Below are 26,225 nucleotides of genomic sequence, written 5' to 3'. Positions count from 1 at the left end.
TACTTTGTTCTTACTGAACTTGACACTTTATGGTTTCTTCCTGACAGCCATCATGTCTGGTGTTGATTCGCGTCGTCTTCTGTCAAGCAATCAGAGGCACAAAGTAAAGAGTCCATGCCCTGACCAGACTCCCTCCTCTGGGGGTACTGAGTTCGGGTCTACCGAGCCAGGTTTCACCTCTCCACCGCCTGAAGTCCCGCCGCCTCCATCCAAAGAGGGTGCCGGCGGGGCCAGCCTCGAGGAGGGCGAGCTCCCGCAGCAAGAGGTACCCCCTCCGGGTTCCTCTCGTTCGTTTCCCTATCCATGGCTCCTAGTGGGGAACCGGGAGGGCATAAACGACTTCGTCATGGCTTGCACGAGGAGCCGGAGAGCGATCTGCAATGAGGAGGTCGCTAAGTGGGGGGCAATGGAGCCTTGGGATCTTGCCGCGCTCGCTGCTTCTCACTATATGGTGGTAAGTGGTCCTTCTATCTTCCTTTGCCCTCCTTTCCTTTTTGTTGTATTTTGACTATTGTCTCTTGTTGGCAGGTAAACATCGCCATACACACCATGGCCCTCCAGACGCACGTCCATTCATGTGATGCTCATAACCAGAAAGTCAACCTTCAGAAGCTTCAGGGTGAGCTTGACCGGACTTGGGGCGAGCTCCTTCACACTCGCAAGGGGAGAGAGTCCCAAGAGCTGCTCGTCCAAAACCAGGAGGCGCAGATCGCCAGTCTTTCTAAAGAGAGCAAGCGTTACATGGAGGAGGAGTCAAGGGTGGCAGCAGAGAGGGAGCTCCTTCGCCAACAGGTTCGAGAAATGGAGTCTACTCTATTGGATCGAACTCGAAACTTTGACAACATGGTGGAGGCCGAGCGAGAGAAGGCTGTCTGGGACTTCAAAGATTCCCAGGAATATCATGACCTCCAGGTAGAATATGGCTCGAGTTCATACCGCTCTGGGTTTAAGCTCTGTCGGTGGTTGGTCTGAAAGAAATTCTCCGAGCTCAACCTCGACGGCATCACCATGAAAGGTCTGTCTCCCGAGACGGTGGACCAGGTGGAGGAAGAGGAGCTTGACTCTCCGGAGGACGAGGATGAGGAGGCGGATCCCTGAGGCTTTGGCGGCGTTATTTTGGACTTCTGGTGGCTCCCAGGTGTCATAAACCCGGTCTTGAAAATATCTTTTGTTGAGCGGTTAAGCCCTTTCACTCTGTCAGACATTCCTGAGCTATTTAGCTCGACTATAGCTTTATCATTTGCTATTTTTCTTTCTTTTCTTCTTTTTTTTTCTAAATGGTAATGAAATTTCTTCTTTTTTTTTCTTCCAAGTATGATGTGCTCTCTTTATTTTTTCCAAGGCGATCTCAACACCCTAACTATTAGAGCTACATACCCGAAGTAAGACTTCTCAATAGTCGCTATCCCGAACTATCCCTTAATCATTTAAGGCATCTCTATGGTGCACGGCGAAGTGATTACCATGTGTGCCCAAACCATACACTTGTCGGTTATTCCTTAGTTCAACCAACACACCGAGACGAGCTATGTTTCGTGTGGTTTAAACCCAAGTTGTTTACGCCTCTAATATTTCATACTTTGCCTTCATCACTGAAGTGGCTAACTCTTTCTTGATGCCGATGTCTCAATTAGCTCGGTGTTTTAGCCCGTAAGCTGGGGGGGTGACTTAAAGTCTGCCCTTGAAGTTTGCCCATGCTATAGAGACGACTGGGTCTTATTGCGCCGAGGTCATGTTAGCTCGGCATTTCAGCCCTTAGGCTCTGGGAGTAACTCGTGGTCTACTCAGTTGTCACAGCTAATATTGTCTTAAGTTGACAATATTCCATGCCCGAGGTACTTGTTTCCCTTCAAGGGTCTCGAAATCATATGTTCCCTCCCCAAGCACTCATTTCACTCGGTAAGGTCCTTCCCAATTAGACCCGAGCTTGCCAACGCCGGGCTCAAGTACCATAACTTTACGAAGGAAAAGGTCACCGACACGGAGGTTCCGCTTCTTAACCTTAGCATTATAGTACCGAGCTACTCTTTGTTGGTAAGCTGCGGTCCTGATGTACACGAAGTCCCTTACTTCGTCAAGTAAGTCGAGGTTAGTACGTAGCTCATCTTCATTTGTCTTGTCATCGTATGCTTCTAGTCGCAGCGTAGGTACTTCGATCTCTGTCGGGATAACTGCTTTGGTGCCGTAGGTGAGGTTGAAGGGAGTCTATCCTGTTGCAGTTTTCTCCATGGTTCGGTAAGCCCATAGAACACTGGGTATCTCGTCTGCCCACAATCCTTTAGCTCAGTCCAAACGTGCCTTCAGTCCACTGAGGATGGCTCTGTTCGTGACGTTTGCTTGACCGTTTTCTTGAGGGAGTGCAACCAAGGTAAAATTCTATCGTATCCCCATATCTTGGCACCAGTTCTGGAATTGATGTCCTCGAACTGCTTGCCATTGTTAGAAATTAGTACCCGAGGTAACCCGAAACGACACACAATGTTCTTCCAAAAGAAGTTTTGGATGTTCCGAGCTGTGATTGTTATAAGAGGTTCAGCTTCTACCCAATTGGTGAAGTAATCCACGACTACTACTAAGAATTTCCTCTGGCCTGTCGCTGGCGGGAACAGTCCAAGTGTGTCGATGCCCCATTGTGCGAAAGGCCACAGGCTGGTGAGATACTTGAGGTCGATAGCGGGCTGATGGTGGATATTGGCATGCTTCTGGCATTTGTCACATTTTCTGACAAGCTCGATGGCGTCTGCTTTCATTGTTGGCCAATAGTACCCCTGTCGTAGTGCTTTTTGGGTGAGGGCCCTGCCTCCCAAGTGTCTGCCGCACAAACCCTCATGAGTGTTGCGGAGTACAAGCTCAGCTTCGATAGGTCGTAAGTAGTGCAGGTAGGAGAGCGTATAGGATCTTCGGTACAGTCATCCATCTATCATGACTTATTTGGCCGCTTGACGCTCTACCCTTCTGGCGGCATTGCGGTCCGTGGGGAGGGTTCCATGTAGCAGGATGCTTGTGAGCGGTTCAATCCAGCTCGGCTCTGCTTGAACGACGGGAGCGACCTCCTCTGCCCCCCAAGAATGCTAGGCCGAGGCAGGTCTTCTATGTACACGGTCCTCATGGTGATGTCAATGGCGCTGGCTAACCGGGACAGAGCGTTGGCCTCCGCGTTCTCCAACCTCGGGATTTGCCTGATGAAGTGTGACTGGAAGTTGAGCAGAGCCTCTCTTACTTTGGCTAAGTAGGCAATCATGGTTGGTTCGTGAGCTTCGTAATCTCCTGTGACTTGGTTAACTACGAGCTGGGAATCGCTGCAGATGACGATATGCTTGGCTTTTACTTCTCTAGCTAAAGCTAGCCCGGCTATCAACGCTTCGTACTCCGCTTCATTGTTGGATGCTGCAAACTCGAAGCATAGCGCGTACTCCAGTTTCATGCCACTCAGGCCGTGCAGAACTATTCTGGCTCCGCTGCCCTACTGGTTTGAGGAGCCATCTACATGAAGGATCCAGGGCTCTTCATCCCAATTCACACTTTGCCTAACTAGGAGAGATTTTGCACTGGCTGCTACCTCATGGGGCTCAGACTTAGGTGGCCTGGGAGCTCCGGGCTTACCCAAACTAGGGGCCTCATGCTCAACTGGCCTGGGGACTTCGAAGCTGAAAGTGCACTCCGCAATGAAATCTGCTAAAACTTGGGCCTTAATAGAAATTCGCAGCTTGTATTGGAGGTCGTACTCGCTGAGCTCAATGGCCCACTTCGTCAGTCGACCAGAGACCTCGGGCTTAAGTAAAACTTGCCTCGAAGGTTTGTCGATGAGGACGATAGCAGTATGAGCTTGGAAGTATGGGTGGAGCTTTCGAGCTGCGATGACCAGCGCGTAGGCTAGCTTCTCTATCTCTGGATATCTCGTCTCTGCTCCCCGCAACACTTTACTAACTTAGTATATGGGTTGTTGGACCCGATCTACTTCCTTTATCAGTATCGAGCTGACCACTTCGTCATTTGTCAAGAGGTACAACTCTAAAACATCGCCCTCTTCAGGCTGGGTTAAGTTGGGTACATTAGCGAGGTATTTCTTGAGCTCGTCAAACGCGAGCTGGCAATCTTGGGTCCACTCGAACCCTTTGCTTTTAATTGCCTTAAAGAAAGGCAGACAGCGGTCCACTGACTTAGACATAAAGTGGCTCAGGGCGGCTTTGCGGCCATTCAACCTCTGAACCTCCTTCAACTTCCGAGATGGTCTCATATCTATGATAGCCTTAACTTTATCCGGGTTGGCCTCAATGCCGTGCTGGTTGACGATGTACCCTAAGAATTTACCCGAGGTAACACCAGAGACACACTTGTTTGGATTTAACTTCATGTTAAATCGTCGCAGAATTTGAAAGACAAAATGTAAGTCTTGTATTAATTCATGTGAGAATTGGGTTTTAATGACCATGTCGTTTACATAACACTCTATTTTTCTACCAATTAATGGCTCAAATAGTTTATTTACAAGCCTTTGAAAGGTTTGCCCCAGCATTTTTCAATCCAAAGGGCATAACCTTGTAGCAATATAGACCGAACTCTGTGATGAAGGTAGTCTTTTCTTCGTCTGTCGGGTCCATCCTGATATGGTTATAGCCCAAATAGGCATCTAGGAAACTCAGCAACTCGTGCCCTGAGGTCGCGTCCACTAAGCAGTCGATTCTGGGGAGGGGGAAGCAGTCTTTCGGACAGGCTCGGTTCAGGTCGGTGTAGTCAACGCACATGCGCCACTTGCCGTTAGCCTTCTTTACCAGAACAGGGTTGGCTACCCAACTCGAGTATTGGACTTCTCTTATGAAGTCGGTTGCGAGGAGCTTCCCGACCTCCTCGTCGACTGCTTTCCATCGCTCTGGGGCTAGGTTGCGTTTCTTCTAACGGGCCTAACTATAGGATCAATATTGAGTTTGTGAGTTATGAGATTAAGGTCTATGCCGGGCATCTCTGCCGTGGACTATGCAAAAACATCTAAGTTTTGGAGTAGGAAACTTACTAGTTCGGATCGCAGGGGCTCCTGGACTGAAACTCCAATTTGAAGTGTCCGAGCTATGGGTGCAGCTCATTCTTCGCCTTGCTCCGTAGGTCGCTTCAGTTTGAGATTGTCAGCCACCTTGGTCATTCCCTTGAGGGCGGCAACGTAGCACTTGCGAGACTCAAGTTGGTCGCCCCGCGCTACCCCCACTCCAAAGTCTGTAGGGAACTTCATTGCCAAATAATAAGTGGAAACCATCGCTCGTAGGGCATGGGTGATCGGCCGGCCTATTATGGCATTGTATGGGGAGGGGGTTGCGACCACTAAGAAGTCATGGTTAAGCCTTACTATGCTGGGCCATGCGCCGATTTCCACAGGTACTGTTATTTTCCCCAGGGGCCTGACTTCTTCTCCGCTAAATCCTACCAAGGGAGTATTCGTGGGCCTCAAGTCACTTCCCTGCAACTGAAGTTGATCGAACGCGGCTTTGAATAGGATATTTGCCGAGCTACTTGAGTCTACGAGGATGCGTCTGACCTCGAAATCATTGATCCTTACTTTAATGACGCGCGCATCATCGTGAAGGTAGTGGACCCCGCGCGCATCGTCCTCTATGAAGAAGATCAGTTCCTTTGTCTTTGACCGCTTCGGAGGATTCTATTCTTCTTGGGCAGTTTCGTGAACTGATGATTGGGCTGCCGCCAAGGTACAACTTGCAACGATCGAGCCTCCAACTATCATGTGGATGGTGCCCCGAACTGGCCTCTCTTCTGAGGGCTGCCTCTGTGACTGCTCTGCCAGCCTGTTGCTGGACTCAGAAACATCCTTGTTGTGCTCCCCTTGTCGACCAGCTTTATTATTATTATTGATGAGGGCAGATTTGGCCCTCCAGTAAAATTGTGACACATGGCACCTCGTGACAACGAGGAAAACACCCAGCCAACAAACTTACGAAGTTGGTGACCCACCCAGGCACCTGTCTGGCCGGCCTGGCGCGACCTGCGCGCGGCTTGACGCGCGCCTGCGCGGCGCGCACGAACTGCACGGCGCGCGCGCGGCCTGCGCGAACTACGCGCGGCCTGCACGAACTGCGTGCGGCCTGCGTGAACTGCGCACGGCTTGCGCGAACTGTGCACGGCCTGCGCGACCTAGCCGACCTGGACCAGCCTAGCGCATGATCCGGCCAAGGCACCAGCTTGACGACCTGATCTAGACACTGACCCGCCGACTGACACAGGCGCCAGCTTGACGACCTGATCTAGACACTGGCCCGCCGACTGACACAGGTGCCAGCTTGACGACCTGATCTAGGCACTGTCCCGCCGACTGACACAGGCGTCGACCTGATGACCTGGCTAAACACTGACCCGTCGACTGACGCAGGCACCCCTCTGACAACCTAGCCCAGGCGCCGACCTGGCCGCCTGACACAAGTGCCAGTCTGATGACCTCGAGGATTTCACCACCGTACCCCGATTCTGACCGGATGCGACGAGTCTTACCGTTTGGAGGCTTTTCACCCACCTAACTCGCGAAGACTCCGGTATATAAAGACCTCACCCCCCAAAGGGGAAGGGGATGGAAAAGAAAGGGAAGTAACCCCGCTCTCTAGCTCTCTCATATTATCTTCAAAGCTCTCTACAATAAGAGTGCTAACTTAAGCATCGGAGAGCCCCCACCGGGAAAGTACCCCCGGGACCTCTGATTCAGTTCTCGCAGGTCCTTCAGCTCCCGCCGCCTACGAAGAGGAGGAAAAGATGCAGTTCTCGGAAGTCCCTCAGCTCCCCCCACCTACAAGGAGGAGGAAGAGATGGAGTTCTCGCAGGTCCCCCAACTCCCGCCACCTACAAGGAGGAGGAAAAGATGGAGTTCTCGGAGGTCCCTTAGCTCCCGCCACCTACAAAGAGGAGGAAAAGATGGAGTTCTCGCAGGTCTCTCAGCTCCCGCCACCTACAAAGAGGAGGAAAAGATGAAGTTCTCGCAGGTCCCTCATCTCCTGCAGCCTACAAAGGAAAGAAGACCACCTCATGCTGAGGGCAGTCGGGTTGCGCCGCACCAGGGAGCCCCAACATTCTCCAAGGCATCGACCGCCTAGTAGGGAGTTCGCCCCCAAGCAGTTCGCCCCCAGGGAGTTCGCCACCAGGCAGTTCACCACCAAGGCAGTTCGCCCCCAGGCAGTTCGCCCCCAGGCAGTTTGCCCCCAGGCAGTTCGCCTCCAGACAGTTCGCCACCAGGGAGTTCGCCACCAGGCAGTTTGCCACCAAGGCAGTTTTCCCCCAGGCAGTTCGCCCCCAGGCAGTTCGCCCCCAGGCAGTTCGCCACCAGGGAGTTCGCCACCAGGCAATTCGCCACCAAAGCAGTTCGCCACCAGGCAGTTCGCCACCAAGTAGCTCGTCACTAAGGTACGCCACCACCGAGTCGAATAACGAGGTACTTTGCCAAAAAATTTTACATCACAAAACATTGGTACGTGGCCGAAAATGGTTACATCAATTATTATTATTATTATTATTATTATTATTATTATTATTATTATTATTATTATTATTATTATTATTATTATTATTATTATTATTATTATTATTATGTACAAAATTCCTTAGATATCCACAACGAATGAGTTTCTCTATCTCGTTGCAGAGATTCTTACAGTTCTTGGTACTATGACCATGGTCTCTGTGAAAGCTACAATATAAATTTTTATTCCTTTCATTAGGATTCCCCCTCAGGCGGGGTGGCCACTTCACGTACGGGGCATCCTTGATTGCCATCAAGATTTCGGCCCGCTTAGCATTCTGTGGGGTGTAGTCAATTCGGTCTGCTATAGGGGCTCGGAATGGCTGACTCGGCTTTGCCCCCCGAGCTAAGTCCTTCTTCTTTCGGTTGTCTCCTTGGTTGGAAGTTCCCCTTCTCTTTTTCTCTTTTCAGGCGCGCCTTCGCCCTTCTGGTTGATCTCCTCTTCCATGGCTATGAACCTATCTGCGAGCTTGAGGAATTCAATTATGGTCGCCGGCTGGTTGACAACCATGTGCCACTTGAATTCCTTGTGCGTTACGTCCTTCTTGGCTGCTACAAGGCACACTGCAGGGTCTAGGCACGGTATTTGCATGCATGCATCGTTGAATCACTTGATGTAGCCTCGGATGGACTCTCCCTCTCTCTATACTATGCCGAGAAGGCTTTCCTCGATTTGCGGGCACCGCTTGCTGGTGACAAAGTGGGACGTGAAGGCTTGCTCGAACTGTGCCCAACTTCTTATCGATCTGGGTGCAAGGTTCCAATACCACATGCGGACCGTTCCTCTAAAAGTGGTGGAAAAGGCCACACACATGCAAGACTCACTAGCCCTTGCCAGATGCATCTATGACTGGAAACCATCTACATGATCATTCGGGTCGAACGACCCGTCATACTTATCGAGAGGGGGGAGCTTGAAGTCCCATCCCCCTTGTCTCCCGAGTTAACCTCTTTCCGGCCTTTGAGCTTGGGCAGGTTGTAGGTGGCAGTTCGGCGAGCTCAGCGACGGGGTCTTTTTTTCTTGGCGGGCTCCGTGTTGGTGCTGCTCGCCTCCGTACTGTCAGGGATAGTTTTTGCAGGAAGTGACTCGGGTTGCTAGTGATGGTTGCGGACGGAGAGGTCCTGCTTAGAGTTTGCGGCCAGGATCTCGAATCGGTTCTCCAGAAGCAGGGCTTCGAACTTCAATTGCTGGGGCGACATAGGCCTGGGAAGCTGGGATCCTCCCGACCTGACTGCCCGCGACAAGACCAGAGTGGCTGGTCTTTCCTTCCTACAGCGGGAAGAGGCTTGGCTTTTAGGGGGGTTATAGGAAGCCTCTTCTTGGCGAGAAGGGTGCTCATTCTGGCGACGAGGCCTAGTTTGTCGCGAGGCTGGGTGCCGAGGAGGGAGCTGAGGCTGAGGCTGAGGCAACTAAGGGAACTGCTGCTGATAATGATATTGAGAGACTTGGTGCAGCACTTGCTGCTGGTAGAGCTGGAATTGCTGAAACTGTTGCATCTGGGCTTGCATGGCCTGCATGGACTGCACCAGGTTGTCAAGTTGGATCTGGCTTGTCATCGGAGGGACGATGGAAGGCTCAGTGAAGGTTGTCTCGACTGAAAAAGGTAGGGGGACGCTCAAGGGTGCCGCTACTTGCTGCACATTTAGGCTGGGGACTCCATCCGCGGAGAGGGGAATAGTGAACTGCCCAATGCAGACCACGGGAACCTGGAGTTGTTCCCCGGCAATGTCCATCTCCATGCTGTGTCCGACATTTCTTGAAGAAGCCATGAGTGCTAAATCTTAAAAAGGGAGTTACAAAAACTAAGAGGAGGCTTTTTGAAGCGTTCCCACAGATGGCGCCAAATGATGTGACACGATCCGGGCACTCCTAGTTGGCTGTGGACTGGCTCCTTGCTGGCAACAGACGACACCTAAGAAGATGGAAAAGAAGGATTCCCGGGGGTTTACCCGGTGGGAATACTCCGATGCTTAAGTCAAAACGTAGGGGAAAGAGAAAAGAATAGTGCAAAAGCTAAGAGTGTAGGTCGCGCTTTATCATTGTGCTCGAGAGATTAGCTCGCGAGCGAAGATGTATTCAGTTAGAGTGTGAGAGTGCGAAGGTATTCAAAAGTCTGAAGATCCTTTCCTCTTCTGCCTCAAGGGCTTTTATAGGGGCGTTCTTGTCAAATCAGACGTAACTGCCACTGGGCCCCTGCCACAGCCGTTACCTGCCAGGGCTGCGCAAGCGGCCGTTGCGACGTACCCCTTGCTCGGATGGGCGACACTTCTCCAAAGGAGCAGGCACGCCTCCTCCTACTGAGAGATGTGGGTGCAGACTGTTGAAAGAACAGGTACTGCGCTGTCAGTCAAGGGACGTGGCACAGTTTGATCGATACAGTCTATTAGATAGAAGCTTCCTGAGAAACGCTCGCGCTGCTCACTTGCGAGCTATTTTGTAGCGAGCTTAGGAATACTTGAGGGTTGCCCTTCTAATGACTTAGCTGCTTAGGGGCTTGAGCCCCAGCTCGCGAGCTAAGGTAGCCTCGGGATATCCCCTTCGGGGTAGCTCGGGGAACCCGAAGCTCGTGTTGTAGCGAGCTGCTTTATAGGCCTATTACTTAGTTGTTACCAGGCTATGATGCTGAGTTGTTGCTCACAATGAGTCAGGTGCACGTGTCATCATTTCGTAGGTCGGGCCAAATCATCCTCCATCAAGAGGCCTACAACCTGGCAATGAATTTCCCAAACCATTCATTCCATCACAATTGAAGGCTTTGGTCGTGATTTCTTGTTTGAAACGGCTCATCAACCTCCTAAAATCTATGAAACATCATTGAGGAGTATACCTGTTCATGGGTTGGGCTTGGTCCGGTCTTTTGTTCTTCATTAACAAAAATTTTTTCAGGCCCAAGTCCGACCCAATCCGACCAACGAGCCTACAACTTGGGCCCAAGCTCGACCTTCATATAAAACCCAAAGACTGAGCTCGAGCCGAAAGCCCGACTTAGGAGTCTAAATGTCAGTGCTTGAGTTCGCCGATTCTTGGGAGTTTGAGAGAGAATGAAAACTGAGAAAGTGAGAAGATAGAAGATGAAAATGGTGTCGGCCAGAGAGAGAGAGAGAGATCACCGCCGAAGAGAGAGATGACCTAGTTCTGGTGGCGCCGGCCGCCAATGCCTGAGTTTGTAGAGTGAAAATGGTGCGCCTGGGTTCACTGATTCTAAGAGTCTGAGAGTGAGAAACTGAGAATGATAAGATAAGTGAGAAGATAGAAGGAACTTGGGGTTTAAAGTTTAAACAATATAAAAGTCAGGCTGGGCTTTTTTGAGAAATCCTGAGCCCGGCTTGAAAAAAATTGAGCCGGGCTTTTAGGCTGAGGTCAAGCTTGCAAGCTAAAACTCATGTTCAAGCCCATCCAAGGGCCGGGCCGGGCTGTTGGGCTACTTGGCCCATGAACAGGTCTATTGAGGAGTGTATGGATTTGAAGAATCGAGCAAATGAAGATTTGGTCTACAATCACATGTATCGGGAAACTAATCAAGCAATATACTAGCTCGCCAATTAAGCATTTTCTTCCAAACAGGGTATAGTGAGTCTCAATCTCAACGATCTTCCATGGAATTTAGGCTTTGTTTGATAACATTTTTCAAAGGTCTGGTGTCTGAAAAACTTTTCAGACACCAGACTCATTTGGTGTTGCGTCTGAAAATCAATTTGAAATCTGTTTTCAAATTTGAAATTTTAAGTTTGTAGCCTGACACTTAATGCAGTCAGACGTAATTGAGAGGTGCATAAAAAACATAAACGCCCTCAAAGAAATTTAAACATTACATGTTTTTGTCCTTCATGTAACTCGAATTGAACCCTCACTTCGACCTAACGAAGCTCCATTGCCACCACCGTCGTTGCACTCTCCCTGCCACACTCTCTCTCTCTCTGTATTCCCGCCTTCAGCGGCGGCGGTTCCTTCTCTCTCTCTCTCACTCTCTCTCTCTCTCTCTCTCTCTCTTCTCTCTTTCTCTCTTTCTCTCTCTTGTCTTCCCATCACCACCACTACAAGTTGCAGCAGCGACGATTCCTTTTCTCTCTCTCTCTTGCTCTGTCTCTCTCTCCCCTTGTCTTCTTGTCGCCGCCGCTTGCAGTGGTAGTTCATTCTCTCTCTCTCTCTCTCTCTCTCTCCCCCTCCCTCCTATCTTCTCGCCATCGCCGCTACAACTTGCAACGGCGGTTCGGTGAGTAGTAATAATAATAATAATAATAATAATAATAATTATTATTATTATAAATTATTTTTATTAATTATTAATATTTAATAAAAATTTTATTAAAACATTACTAATTATTAATTATTTATATAACAAGTAATTTTTAATCATTTTATTTATTAATTATTAATTTTATTTATTAATTATTTATATAAACAAGTAATTTTTATTAATTATTAATTTTTATTGTGTAAATTATTAATTATTTTAATATTTTTATAATCATTAATTATTTTTTATTTTAATCATTTTATTTATTAAATAGTAATTATTAATTATTAATTTATTATTTTTATTTGTATTGTTTCAATGTTATTTTGAGGTTGAAATTTTTTTTTTGAGATAATGCAAATTGAATTCAACATTTCCAAATAGTATGTTGTAGGGATAAAATAGTAAAATTAGTAAATTTCAGATGATAAAGGTTGATCCAACGCCAACAAACAAAGTAAAAAATCACATATGCTTATTTTCATATTTTAGACAAAATTACCTTTTTAACTTTTTAAATCTGAAATTTCAGATTCGTCGAACGCCACCTTACATTGTATTGTATTTGTATGTCTGATTTGTAGGGACATTCTACCCCCCGTCTTGTGTAGTCTCTTTCGTTTTCTATCAAAACAAATTGATTTAGATAAGCTAACCTTTTCCTAAATAATAACACAATTATTTTCTGCCACGTCAGGTCGTTAGTCACCAGCGAATATAAAACACAACATTTATTTTTTGCCACGTCAAATCGTTATTCACCAGTTCACCAGCGAATAAAAACACAACAGTTTTTTTTTCCACGTAAGATTGTTATTCACCAGCGAATAATAACACAACAGTTATTTTTGCCACGTCAGATCGTTATTCACCACCGAACGCAATAATTGCCCTAAGAGTAATAGGAAGCTCTTAAGTGAGTTATAAATAGGGTAAATTAGAAAGACTTCCGTACAATAGGATCTATGACAAAGACCCCTGTATCATGACCGTGAGACAAAGGCACCTTTCGTTAAAATCTCGTTGCAATATTTTATAATTCCCAGATCTGAGGAGAAAAAAATACTGTTCATCTTTCCTTACCTCACGACACGAACAACAGCGGGGTAGCTGCTGTTATAGCGGCAGCGGACTTCCGAAGTCCTCCCTCTCCCCAGATCTCTCTTTTTCCCCCTTCCCTTTTCTCTCCTTAAAAGACCCTGTTTGTACAGCAAGAATGTCTTCTTCTTCAACTCAGATACCGCTTGATTCACCATGTAATGCAACTCGTGAGCTGAAACTGGCCCTCTTCTCCTTGAACCGGAGCTGTCGGTTGATCGGAAGCTCAAGAATTGGGAAAAAATCGAATACAAAGGCAGACCTAAACTTTGACGAATCGATCCATCTCCGCCTCTTGCCTCTGCAATTCCCCATCGATATCGTCATCGAGGATCGAGAAAAGAGGTGAATCACTTGAAGAAGCCGTACACCTATCATCTAGGGACAACCCCAAACCTGTGGAAACCGACCGTGTTTGCAAGAAATCCACCGAAGATATCTGGGAGTTGTTCTCCAAGAAATCCTATTCTTTTAACCTTTTCTTCTTCGATTCCGAACCATTCTTCCACCATATATCATTACCGCCAGTCTGTTGCCGTAGTCGGAGCAGGAGCGAATCTGGCCACGTGAACTAAGAAATTAAAAAAAATGAAGTAAATAACTAAAATATTTTACAGGAAAAATAATGGAGATGAAGAAAATCTCAAGAGATATTGGTTACAGGGAGAGATATATTGGGGTTGAGATTGATTGACGAAATTTGTGGAGTTGAAGAAGCCGATCGGTGATGACAGCTGACCATCCATAGATAACAAATTTCTTGATAAAAGAAATCAGAAAAAAAATTTAAAGAAGAAATAAAATAGCAGAAATTAGAAAAAAAATAAAAATAAAAAATCTATATATGATTTCGTCGCTCGACCTTCTCAAGCGCTTCGGAGCAACAGAAAATCTTTCGGCCTCCATTTCTTGCTCCCCTTCAAAGACGACAACGATGTAGAAGAGGATTTTGAAATTGACGAAGCGGGTTTGGTGCTTTGATGTTGCTCTTTTTCTTCCCATGCGAATGCAGAAATTCTGAATGACAACAACGATCGGGTACCCTATGGCCGGAATTCAAACCAGAGAGCCTGTCTCTCCCTCGATCTCGTTTTGATCCTTTACGCGCTTGCTCTATTGCAACTGCGAACGAGTCGAAGTCTTTCTTGTGTCGCGGGGACAACGCTTCACGGATTATACTTTTCCCCTTCAAGATAGGTGATCTTGGAGACCTAGGCGACGAAATAACGGTCTTCTGAGTAGCAAACTCATCAACTCCTCTAGGAACCTATTGTAACCAAGGAGGAAGTTTTAAAGGTTTAATGACACCTTCGTCGAAGAATTCATTGGCAGTGAGCAAAGCTGTCTCAAACCGACCACTGAAATCAAAGGCGAAGTCGTCATTGTTGTTGTGGGTGTCACTTGATTTCGACTTTCCAGGCTTCTGTTCCCAGTCAAATGGGATGACCAAAGAAGAGCCACCCCTGCCGCCGATGCCACTGGTGATGGAGAAGTCTGAAGCCACGGTAGATTGTAGCAGCCCTAGTAGGACTAGTGGGAGCGCTAAAGAACTCACCAAGACGTTTGGGGTTGGAAGGAGCGCTGATGTAGGGGGAAGAGCAGGCGCTGTCAAAGTTAAAATCCATGCCGCTGGGTGGCGCCGGTACCACCACCTCCATTATCGAGTCTGGAATTCTGTCCTTATGGCTCGCTCAATTGAGAAGTTGAATTTCGGAGTTTTTATAAGAAATAGGAAAAGAAAGAGAGAGAGAGAGAGAGAGAGAGAGAGAGAGAGAGAGAGAGAGAGAGAGAGAGAGAGGGAAAGAGAGAGGAAAGAGGGGAGAAGGAGCAAATGGCAAATGGGCATCAGAGAGATGATTGACCAACAGATGAACTTAAGGAGAAGGTTGGTTGCTTGTGGTATAGAAAGAAGTCGCCTTTTTTATTTCGTTATTATGACATCGATAGCATCGTCGGCGGCAATCACTGGATCAGCTACGCTGGTGTTGGGACCGAATTTTGTGCTCAATATCTGCTATGTTTTTTTTTGGGAAGAAGAAAGGTGAGAAGAGAAATGGAAAGAAGATAAATAGTATTTTCTCGGAATAATTATTACAAGAAAGTAGGGAGATTAAAAAAATATTGCAACGGCGAATTTCATAGAAAAATGGGGTTTTGTCTCATGATCACAGGGGTGTTTGTAATTTACCCTAATAAATTAAAACACTCGTCGCCTGAGAGATTCGAACTCTCGCGGGGAAACCCCATGTACTTAGCAGGCACACGCCTTAACCACTCGGCCAATGCGACGTCTTCATGCATACGACCTATTAATCATTTTTATTTGGTCACTTAGATTCCAATCGAACGACAAAAAGAGCTGTACCTCACGTGAATGAGGAAAGCGATAGCTCGACTGCGTTTCTCCGAAGAAAAGCAATCCAGTAAAAAAGATCAAGGGCACTGCCGCGCTAGACAGACAAACTTCCGGTGGAACCGTGGAGGGGTGTGACGAGAGAGAGAGAGAGTATGTCTTCGGCTAACGCAACTACCGCTACCGTCATGGCAACCGGCGCCGGTGCAACCACCACGAGCAGTAACCGGCAACAGGCGTATTGGTGTCACGAATGCGATATGAGCGTCTCTCTCTCGCCCAACTCTCCCTCGCTCCATTGCCCATTCTGTCAAGGAGACTTCCTCGAAGAAATGGAGTCCCCTCTCTTCCCCTTTTCCTCCTTCCCTTCTAACCCTAACCCTAACCTTAACCTTGATAACGACCTCTCCACCCACCCTCATTTCCCTCCTCCCCTCGATCCTTTCTCCATCCTTTCCCCTTCTCATATCCTTACACCCACTACCGACGACGATCTCGACGCCGACGATGAGTTTCTCGACATCCCCGCTGCTGTCCGCCTCGCAACCTCCTCCTCCGGCTATCTACTTGACACTCCCTATTTCGATCGCTTGATCCAGCATCTCGCCGATCCCGACGACGATCCCGACACGCTCCTTCCCCCCGGCTCCACTCCCGCTTCCAAGGCCTCCGTCGAGTCCATCCCCACCATCAAGATCAGCGGCAACTTCTTGGCCTCTGACACAATTCTCTGCGCCATCTGCAAGGATGAGTTCGAGATCGACGGTGAGGCCAAGCAGTTGCCTTGCAAGCACATCTACCATTCCGATTGTATTTTGCCTTGGCTGTCACAGCACAATTCATGCCCCGTTTGTCGGTTTTGTCTGCCGACCGACGAAGCCGACCGGAGACCCTGTCGAAGAACAAGGGTTGCGGTGAGGTTCGGAAATTTGATCGATGACGATGATTTTTTTGGAATAGGGAATACTTTGAGGCATATTGCTAGGAGGCACAGGCTTGTGTTCCCTGCGAGGTCAACGGCGGTGGATTCTACTCAGATGGCACAAGTTGAGACAAGCTCGGCAGGGCCTGCCAACAGTGGGGAGACTGTGTCTAGCCAACCGGTTGAGGGAGGGAGTCGTGTGGGTGTTGGTGGAAGTTCCAGAGTAGATGAGGATGGTGATACTGTAATGTCTGAAGTTAGGGAATTCTTGTTCGATTAGGTAGAGGTGGTTGTTCGGATTCTCTTTTTCCAAACCTAAGGTAAGCCCTGATATTGGTTACTCTCGCTATGTGGGTTATGTATTTCCTTTTCTTTTCTGGATGTTCTTGACTTGGACCTTTGAAGAGATGTTTCCGGATTTTAGAACTGATATACAACTATACATAGGGAGTCTTGAATGAATACCATGTAGAATTAAATTAACATAGATGGTAAAATGATGGCCATGTTCGGGGGTGGAAATTGATAAAGCATTATGGCGACTTTCATATCTATTGTTTTGGGTTTTCCTGTTGTCCATATCAAGTTCAGTTAAAAGCCTTAGATGAACTAGTTCCGTATGGTTCTGCCTACTCTTGATTGGTTTAGTAATTCTGCTCTAGCAACTTGATGAATGCCAGCTTGAATTGACCAAGTACTAGAGAAGTTGTGACAATAACTTCGCTTCCTTCTTTGGAGTCTTTTCAGGTCTTCATGGTTAAGCAGCATAATGTTTTTTTCCAGATCAGGGGAAAATGTGGAATGAGTGTTTAGTGGGTGGAACAATTGAAAAAATATGCAACTGTAAATTAGGAGTTTGGAATTAACATAATGGACCGAACCTTATTTGGTTATATGATTATCAGAAAATAATAACAGTAATAATAGTAAACTAATTTTTTTAGTTGTAGAATAAGATATAATAGTTTGTGCGCATGGGGTTTACATTGTCTCAATTTGGGTGTTCCACTTCCATATGCTAGTGAATAGGGAGGATCTGTTACATCTTTTTTTTTTTGTTTTTATGATCAGCAACTCTGAAATGATTTCATTAAATAGAAAAATTATGGATACAACAAGTTGTTGTGAAAGAGACCAGCCTTAGTAAGCTGACCCAAACCAGAATTACAAATGAGCCCAAACTGTTGGCAGATCTCCTCACCCATCTCCCATGGAGACATGTCCCTTGACAGCCATTTAAATCTCCTGAATTCATTCCTCAACTGCTATGTCACCCCTTCCCCCTTCTGTAACCACTTTATCACAGTTTTTGAGTCTCCCTCAATGATCAGTCTATTAATACCCAACTCTTTAGCCTTCTAAACCCCATATGCTGCAGCTAGAAACTCTGATCTTGCCACATCAACCTGCTCCACAGGACCGGAGTACAGAGCAATGATATTTCCATCTTCATTTCTAATGGCCCCCCCAATGCCTGAGGGGCCTGGATTACCCACACAACTCCCATCAAAGTTCAGCTTCTTCCAGCAATCTATTGGGGGAGACCATGCCTCAACAATTTTATCTCTTGTAGATCAAGAGGCTGCAATAACACCCCAAACCCTAAAAAAGTCTTCAACCTTAAAATATGAAAACATCTTCAAGCTTTTTGCCCAGTGTGCCACCCTCAACATTATTGTTTCAACCAAGGCTTCCTTACTTTTTTTCTTTTCCTTTGAAAATTCCTGCATTTCTTTCCTCCCATATAGTCCAAAGTAGTGCTGCTCTAGTATCCTTCCACGTGGAATATATCCAATAAAGGATGGTTGTCATTTCCAATCCTTATAATTAGCGTACATCCAGGGGATTTAAGTTTGTAACTGTAACAGATGAATCATATAATGGGAAAAAAGATCCTCATCTTTTAATTTTCTACTTGGCGAGGTTTGTTGGTTTCCTAACCAAAAGGTTTTTGCTACAGGAGCAAATACTGCATGTCAGCAGTCCTGTGTGGACCTACTGCACACATTAGAAAGTTCCTGAAAGAGCTACTAAATTAGCTTTTTTTTTAATCAGAAACGGTAACTTTCATTAGAGATAAAGTAACCTGAAATACAGAATTCAACCCTTATTAGCAAAGGTTGATCCGATAAACATCAAACATTACAGTACTGCCCAAAAAAGACTCTCCCTTACAGTCCCTTGTTTTGCTAGGGCGTCAGCAAAACCATTTGCTGATCTCCTTACCCAGTTGAACCAAACACCCACCTCCTTTGTTATGCTAAGAATTTCCCTTATCAGTTGTCTATATTGCCAAATTCCCAGCTGCCCTGATTGCATTCACCCAATTACCAACTTGGAGTCTCCCTCTATCTCAATCTGCTGTAGCCTCAACTGTTTGGCCAGTTTTACACCTTGATGTAGTGCCAAGATTTCCGCTCTTAAGGAGTCTCCAAGTCCTATTGGACCTGAAAACAAAGCCATTATCTTGCCTTCATTATCTCTGAAAACACCTCCTATACCAGATGGGCCTGGATTACGTATAGAGCTTCCATCAAAGTTCAGTTTTACCTTTTGTTGTGCCGGTGGGGACCAAACTTCCTGTATCATAGCTTTGGAAGTAGTAGTAGATGCCACAATACCCCAACTTCTATAAATGTCTTCAACCAAGAAATCCTTAAAAAGATCACAGGATTTCAACCAATGGATAACCTTAGTAGTTATTTCCTTCCACAACCTCTTCCTTGGATCTACATCTGCCTTTAAAGATCCTATTGTTTCTTTCCTCCCACACTGACCACAATACAAAAGCTCTAGTGGCTCTCCACATAATCCTTTCACAAACCGTTGGTTGCCTGTAAAAAGTCGGATCAAAGAGGTTCACCACGCTTGAGGAGGGAGTCCACCTGCAGCCAAAGAGAGAAGAGAACCAAGACCAAATAAAGAACACTGAGGGACATGAGACTAGTAAATGTGAAATTGTCTCACCAGAACCCAAACAGAGGCAACAAACATGGGGGGAGAGGCACATATTTGGCCTCTTTTTTTGCAATAAATGCAAGGTGTTGAGTTTTTGGAGTACCACTTCCCAACAAAAGGCCTGAATTTTAGGGGGTACAGGGCTACCCCGCACCTCCTTTGAAGGAAAGTTCCCTACAAGGTTAGAGGTCTGAAGCAAAATGTTATAGAAAGAAGAGCAATTGAAAAAACCAAAAGGGGTAGGTTTCCAAATTCTGCTATCTCTACAGGACTAATCAAGAAAGACTTCCCCTAACTGAGTGATCAAATCATCAAACCATCCCCATTTCAGAATCCCTTAGACCTCTCCTCGAGTCCAAATCCTAGGAGTTATCAACAAACACTGAAGAGATCACTTTTCTTTTGTTTTCACACAAGGAGTGAATAGAAGTAAATCTATCTCTAAGGGATTTTTCACCAACCCAAACATCTTCCCAAAACAAGCCTTTATTTCTAGCGCAGACATCATTTTTGAAATAAGGAAGCATAAGAGGCAAAATACCTTGAATAGCTTTCCAAGGAGAACACTGAGAAGCCCCATGGTCGAGTCCTTCATCCCAACCGTTATCTGCCAATCCATGAATACTAACAATCACTATAGACCAAAGTTTGTCCTGTTCCATCAGTAGTCTCCAAATCCATTTCCCCAGCAAAGCCATGTTTCTTAATCTTATATTTCCTAAGCCAAGGCCTCCATCATCCCTACTCCTAGAAACCACCTCCCACTTCACTAAGTGATCCTTCTTAGTATCCCTTGGTTCCCACAAGAAATCCCTCATTATCTTCTCTAACTGGCTAGCTACTTTCATTGGTACTCTAAAGGTAGACAAGAAATAAACTGGCAGGTTGGCTAAGGTTGACTTGATTAAGGTTATCCTACCCCCTAAAGAGATGTAATTCCTCTTCCAATTTGCTAAGCTCTTGGAGAATCTTTCAATTACACAGTACCAAAAACTCTCAACCATTGGGTTCCCTCCCAGTGTCAACCCCAAATATTGTAAAGGCTAGCCCCCCACTTCACATCCCAAAATCCTAGCTAGGGAATCCACCTCCTCTCCCCCTAGATTGAGCCCTGCCACACAACTTTTTCCCTAGTTCACTTTAAGATTGGACTTCCTTTCAAATTGAAGCACTGGACTCATTAAGTTCCGTAATTCCCCTTCCCGTCACAAAACAAGATGATGTCATCTGCAAATTGTAAGTGTATGACCACCACCTCCTCCCCACCAATCCTCCAACCTCTTATCAAATTGTTAGCATCGGCTCTCGAAATCATGGCACTCAACACATCAGCTACTAGGGTAAAGAGGAATGGGGACAATAGATCTCCTTGCCTAATACCCCTCTTTGCAGGAAAGAAACCCCTAGCTACACCATTCACCAATATTGAGAAATGACATGAAGAAATGCATCCCTTTACCCAACTGCACCATCTCTCCCCAAACCCTCTCCGCTTGAGAACCTCTAGTAAAAAATCCCAGTCCACCATGTCATATGCCTTTTCAAGATCCAATTTGCAAACCAACTCGTTTTCCTTTCTCCTCCTCTTCACCTCAACACATTCATTGGCAATAAGTATTTGATCTACAATTTGTCTTCCTTCTACAAAGGCCCCTTGATACGGTGAGATTAGAGACGGGAGGATCTTTTTTAGTCTTAGCGCTAAGACCTTAGAGATGATCTTATACATGCTTCCCACCAGGTTTATAGGTCTGAAATCCTTTGGTTGGAGAGCGTCCTTCTTCTTAGGAACCAAGGCAATAAAAGTTACATTTGCTCCCGAGTTAAATTTGCCTCTCTCATAGAACTCTTCAAAAACCTCCAACAAATCCTCTCTAATTATCTCCCAACAATCTTGATAGAAGGCCATCGAAAAACCATCAGGCTCGACCCATGGAGAATATTGCATTTCTCACTTCTTGGGCCTCAAATCTTCTTTCCGAAGATTCCAATAAGACACTATCTTCCACCCTCCACTCCAAGTCCTCTAAGCTCCCACTAGGTCTCCCTGGGTTGTCATACACTAATTTGAAGTGATTAACGAAAGCTTGAGCTATATCATCTTCCCTTGTTAGCAATTGCCCATCCCACTCCAATTTTGAAACGGAATTCTTCCTTCTCCTTCCATTTGCCAACAAATGAAAAAACCTTGTATTGATGTCCCCTTTCTTTAGCCATTGCACTTGGATTTTTGCCTCCAACTTATCTCCTCCTTCCTAAGAAGATCTAGTTCCTGTTTCAAATTCCATCTTTCCACCCTACCCTCTCCCCCTAGCCTTCTTTCAGCTTCTAGTCCATCTCTTTCGTGCACTCTCTGACTGATTTCTACTTTCCTTTGCTCTAATCTACCAAAAACCTCTTTATTCCAAATCTTGAGTCTAGCTTTCAAGAGTTGTAGTTTCTTATAAAACCTATACCCCTTCCATCCAGAATTCCACTTGGTCCACTTCCCACCATTCTTTTACCTTAGCTAGAAACTCTGGATGAAGTAACCACATGTTTTCAAACCTAAAAGGGCACGGGCCTCCATCTAGTCTTTCTTGAGACAACCTGATTGGGCAATGATCTGAAATAGGTCTCGGCACTACAACTGGGGTTATTAGACTCGTTTAAGAATCTTATTACATTGAAATCCCCACCCAAACACCAAGGGCCATCCCACAAACCCCTAACAGCTGCTAGTTCTTCCCTTTCCCTATGAGAGGTGGGACCATAGACATTAGTTAGCACCCAAGCCCACCCATCTTCCTTTCTCTTCAATTTTATTGACACAGAGAAGTTCCCAATTAATTCTTCTTCACACTCCCAGTTTTCATTTCTCCATAAAGTAATAATTCCCACTGAAGTTCCCCACGATTGTGCAAAGGCCCAACTCAAATTTCTTGTTGACCAAATGCTCCTCATCCATTTCTTGTCCACCTCAGACAATTTTGATTCTTGTATTAAGACCACATCTGGCTTTTCTCTTCTCAAGAAGTCTTTGATCACTTGCCTTTTCTTTGAACTCTCCAAACCTCTTGCATTCCAGCTTATTAACTTCATGGACAAACCTTCCCTCACCCGCTAATAGCTTGGGGCAATCACATCTGAAATGTGGTTTTGCTACATGCAGAAAAATGCCCCATCACATAGAGGTAGCACTGCCCTTATTGATGCCACCATGCCCCCAAAACCTAGGTTTGCTATACGTGGCTATTACAACATCACCTTGGATCAAATTCAAATATAATATCCATAAATTGATTGATAGGAGAAGAGAGTTTGTAATGTTTTGATCAAAGAGCTATGAACTTGGTTAAAATCCAAGTACCACATGTAATAGAGGCCTTTGAAGAGGGTGAACCAGTGAAATCTGAGTTACTCTACAGGTTAGGCAGTTAACCTAGCTTCTTCAAATAGTGAGTACAGGAAGAGAGTCTGTTACAAGTTTCAGCAGATATGATCTTGGGGCGCTGCTTCTGTGTCACTTGAGTGATTTGAACAAGATAGCAACTTATAGAAGTTAGTTTAACTTATGTGGAGGAGAACAAATATTTATAATTCAGGAAACAAGATAAAAAATAGAGAATGCAATTTCTGTAAGATTTTGATTAGGGTTTATAAGTGGCCTTAAGCCACCTCAAAGTTCTTGTACAAAACATGAGGAACGTTTCCATCCTGGATCACTGGATGCTTTTATGTTTTTAGTGAGTCAACTGGTTTTTGTGTTTTTGTTCTTTTAATTTTTTAGGAGTGGGGAATGAAAAACGGACAAATGTTTAGGCTGGACAATGTTTTCACCCTAATGTCTTGCCATTTCTCAATGCCCAAATCTTTGCTTAAACTGTGATCTTTTGTACTATTTGTCATACCTAGGCCATTTCTTGTGCTTGTTTCTCTTACTAAAGTTACATATTTGTATCATTGGATGTCATTATTATATTCTCTGCATATAACCTAAATTACATAATAAAAATTCAGTAGGTTCATCTTTTAGAAAGATTTTGTATCTATTATTCTCCTTTATATGATTAAGATATCACATGATCTGATTGCCATGATCATTATCTAATGGATAATTTGTGATGTAAATTATTTATACTGGTATATACATCACAACTTGAATGTGATTCATTGTTTCTTTGGCGTTTCTGTTTTATACTTCTGTGTCTTTGTCTGCGTTACTTTTCATGTATAGATGACTAAAAGCATGGTGTTTAGCTTACTAATTCCAATTGCCCAGGATGATCAATGGCATCATTTCCAAGTCTATAGTTATCATGAATATAGTAAAATAAGTTAAATTGCAGTGTCTTTTTTCAAGCACTCCGATACATAGCGGTTTATGTGACATGCGACTTGAGCTGAACAGCAATGCAGAAGATTGAAATTGCCTACTTTCATTTTTTTTTTTGAAATGGCCTTTTTGACTGCTTGCATGATATAATTAAAAGCTAGTAGTCATGCTTTGTTGGATGTAAAATAGGTCATCTAAAATTGGCAGCAATGTACTTTCAGATTCTTCTTTCTATTTGATTTGCCTTATCTTTCAGGGGTATGATAATTCAAATCCTGTAGTTCATTAAATGGAATGCATTAGTTTTGGGGCGTTGTAAAGCTACGTGCGTGTAAGATTAGTTTTCCACTATTTTGGATCTTTGGTAAGCAATCTTCGTGAAATTTATCAACTGTTGTGGAGCTATGTGATGGTTACCTGTAAATTACTGTACAGTAATAAAAACATTTACACCAGAAACTATGGAAGTTGAGCTATGATTTAGTAGTAAATCTTACACGCACGTAACCTTTTGACTGTGGAGAGTGCATTTAATGGGCGGTCCACAAGCATGACCTGTTAGTTAATCCTATCATGTTCCAGTTTACTGAATCAAGTTGCTATTTCTCTTTCTTTAACTTTGGTATGTTTCTTGCAGTTCGTGTACAGTAGATGGAACGAAAGGAGATGATTAAGAGGCCTTGTTAGGATCTGTTTAAATGAAATGCAAAAATCTTCATTGGAGGACCTTAGCTCTAATGGTGTATATTTGTGCTACTTGCCTGCATTTTTCTATTTTCTTGGCTTTTCTGTTTTTTCCCTCCCCGTTATTTTGGGCAGATACAAATATACAATTCATTATCTGCGATCTGATGTTGTCAGTTGTACAATTTTTGTTAGTATTTTTGAAAAAATGAAATAGAAAATGAAGCCACTTCTCTTTCATTGACGACATAAATAAATGCTGCACTTGCAGGCCCTGGGGGTTATCAAGTCTCGTGGTCTCAGCCAATCACCTCATTGTCCTAAGTCAATGTTAAAAAATATCTATACAGTGGCGTATCGGTCGAATCGATACCGCATTTATATATATATATATATTTTTCGCAACCAATTCAGGAGTTGGTTCAGGTCTCCTCCACCCCCTGAACCAGTCAGACCTTGATACATTTATTGTAGGGGCATATCCGAGGGGTTTGGATTGATACTTGTTGATACTTTGAACCTTGGTCCAAGTATATCTGGGTGAATTGGGCTGGATTGGTTTGGTCATTCTTCTTGCTCTTGGCTTATGTGCACTGTGGAGTGTGGTGGTTAAAAAGAAGTAAATTACAGATAGGTACCTTGCAGGCCTGTACTTCGGGGTAGTGACATATAGGTATCCTGAACTTTCAATTGCAACACTTGTTACTCTAAACTTTCAAAAAAGGCTCTTTTTTATGTAATGTCAAAAATACCTTTGTTCATTTGAGAACGCCATCATGGGGATGTATTTGGTTACCTGAAAATGATCTCAGAAATACGTAAAATGGTATTTTTGATATTATGTAATGTTTAACTGATGGAATGCTAATGTATGGATCTAAGTGTGTATTTTTGAGAGTTCAAGATATTCAACCGTTGCAATTAAAAGGACAGGGTAATTGAGCTCAATGAGTCATGCTGTGTTAAACTGTTAATGCTAGTCATCTCACCATAGACAACATTTTCATCTGGTCTGATTTGTCAATTGTGATCAATCAATCCAACTCCAGTTTACATTACAAGGCCCCAGAGATTTGATCCTGAAAATCTCATGAGTTATGACAGCCGTAGCCTTTAGTCCTGAATCATTCACCAACAGAAGATAGGGGATGGGTTCTTTCTTCTGGTTATTTTGTTAATAAACGGACGAGAGAGAGAGAGAGTGATTATGCTATTATACTATTGTAAAAAAAAAAAAAAAAGAGTTCGTTTACGGATTGAGATTTAGTAGCGATTCCAAAGAGACGATAAAAGATGCCTATTTACCTCGAGCTGGTGGCTTCGGAGCTGTAAATGCGGGATTTTAACCCTCAACAAATTCAGAACCCCTTTGAGCCACTTTCGAGGGCTTTGTTCCAGGAAAGTTAATTAGAGTAAGGAAAGCCTATATTGAATTTTCAGATTTTTAGGCCATGTTTTGTTCAATTTTCATTTTTTCTTATTCTTGTCCAGGTACAAATGGATAGAATGTGGAAATATTGTTATGAATCAATTGTTTTTTTCTTAAAAAATGAATTCTTTTCAGACTGACAAGTGTCTTATGCATAGTTTTTAAAACCGAATTGGTGATCGAACTGGTCAGGGGTCCGGTTACCGGGTCGAATGGTCTGACCATTCGAATCGAACGCTCTGCCCGTTTTGACAAAAAAATAAAAACGATCAAAATCGTTCGAACGGTTAACTGCCCAATTCAGCGGTTCGTTAACCAAAATCAATGGTTTGGGGGGGAAGTCCGGTTTTGGGGGAAAATGGAATTGGTCACTTGACCGATTCCTGGTTTTTTTTGGTCTGACTGTCCGGACTAGTCCGGTTTTGAAAACCATGGTCTTATGTTGCTCATTTTCATTCTTCAAAAAACTCGGTCCACAGGTATAAACTGTTAGTTTAATTCATCGAAATTATTAGCATAGATATTTTACCAATGGATGGCGATAGTCAATGTGCATCGATATAAGTTTCCACAATAATCGGCCAATAAACATTTGTGGCAACAGTTTTGCAGACCTAACCATTGTTGGCATAGAGTTTCTTTTGAGAATAAAAATGAACAAAATGGGGTATGATTATTTTTTATGTTGCACGTTATCTCGTTTTTATGCTATGTATTAATT

General features: G+C 44.7%; 1 protein-coding gene, 1 long non-coding RNA gene and 1 other non-coding gene across 5 annotated transcripts; 1 reads left to right on the top strand and 2 right to left on the bottom strand.

The window, feature by feature from the left end:
- Positions 1–12,645: 12,645 nt before the first annotated feature.
- Positions 12,646–14,950, bottom strand: LOC148872809 (uncharacterized). Of its 2 annotated transcripts, XR_016106901.1 has the most exons (3): positions 13,706–14,880; positions 13,505–13,577; positions 12,646–13,401 (listed from the first exon to the last, which is right to left on the bottom strand). It is a non-coding gene; the product is annotated as an uncharacterized LOC148872809 (long non-coding RNA). The 2 variants fall into 2 exon arrangements; XR_016106900.1 differs by lacking the exon at positions 13,505–13,577 and having other exon boundaries at positions 13,706–14,950.
- Positions 14,951–15,031: 81 nt separating this feature from the next.
- On the top strand, positions 15,032–24,315 carry LOC148872807 (E3 ubiquitin-protein ligase RING1-like). 2 transcript variants are annotated; one of them, XR_016106899.1, is made up of 3 exons: positions 15,251–16,438; positions 23,648–23,755; positions 24,029–24,315. XR_016106899.1 is itself a non-coding variant. In XM_088968364.1 (2 exons), the coding sequence occupies exon 1, from the start codon at positions 15,352–15,354 to the stop codon at positions 16,396–16,398; it is 1,047 nt and encodes a 348-aa protein (XP_088824490.1). In that variant the 5' UTR covers positions 15,032–15,351; the 3' UTR covers positions 16,399–16,438; positions 24,029–24,315. The 2 variants fall into 2 exon arrangements, 1 of the variants encoding a protein (XP_088824490.1); XM_088968364.1 differs by lacking the exon at positions 23,648–23,755 and having other exon boundaries at positions 15,032–16,438.
- TRNAS-GCU (transfer RNA serine (anticodon GCU)) lies at positions 15,051–15,132 on the bottom strand. Its single transcript has one exon. It is a non-coding gene; the product is annotated as a tRNA-Ser (tRNA).
- Positions 24,316–26,225: the final 1,910 nt, after the last annotated feature.

The sequence above is a fragment of the Nelumbo lutea genome, chromosome 2 (genome assembly GCF_056320005.1).
Source record: "Nelumbo lutea isolate HS-2025 chromosome 2, American lotus-T2T, whole genome shotgun sequence".
Taxonomy (NCBI): domain Eukaryota; kingdom Viridiplantae; phylum Streptophyta; class Magnoliopsida; order Proteales; family Nelumbonaceae; genus Nelumbo; species Nelumbo lutea.
This window is presented reverse-complemented; position numbering and strand designations above follow the sequence as displayed.

Excerpts from the sequence above, each read along its gene's own strand:
- LOC148872807 (XM_088968364.1), top strand. The coding sequence starts at position 15,352 with ATGTCTTCGGCTAACGCAACTACCGCTACCGTCATGGCAACCGGCGCC.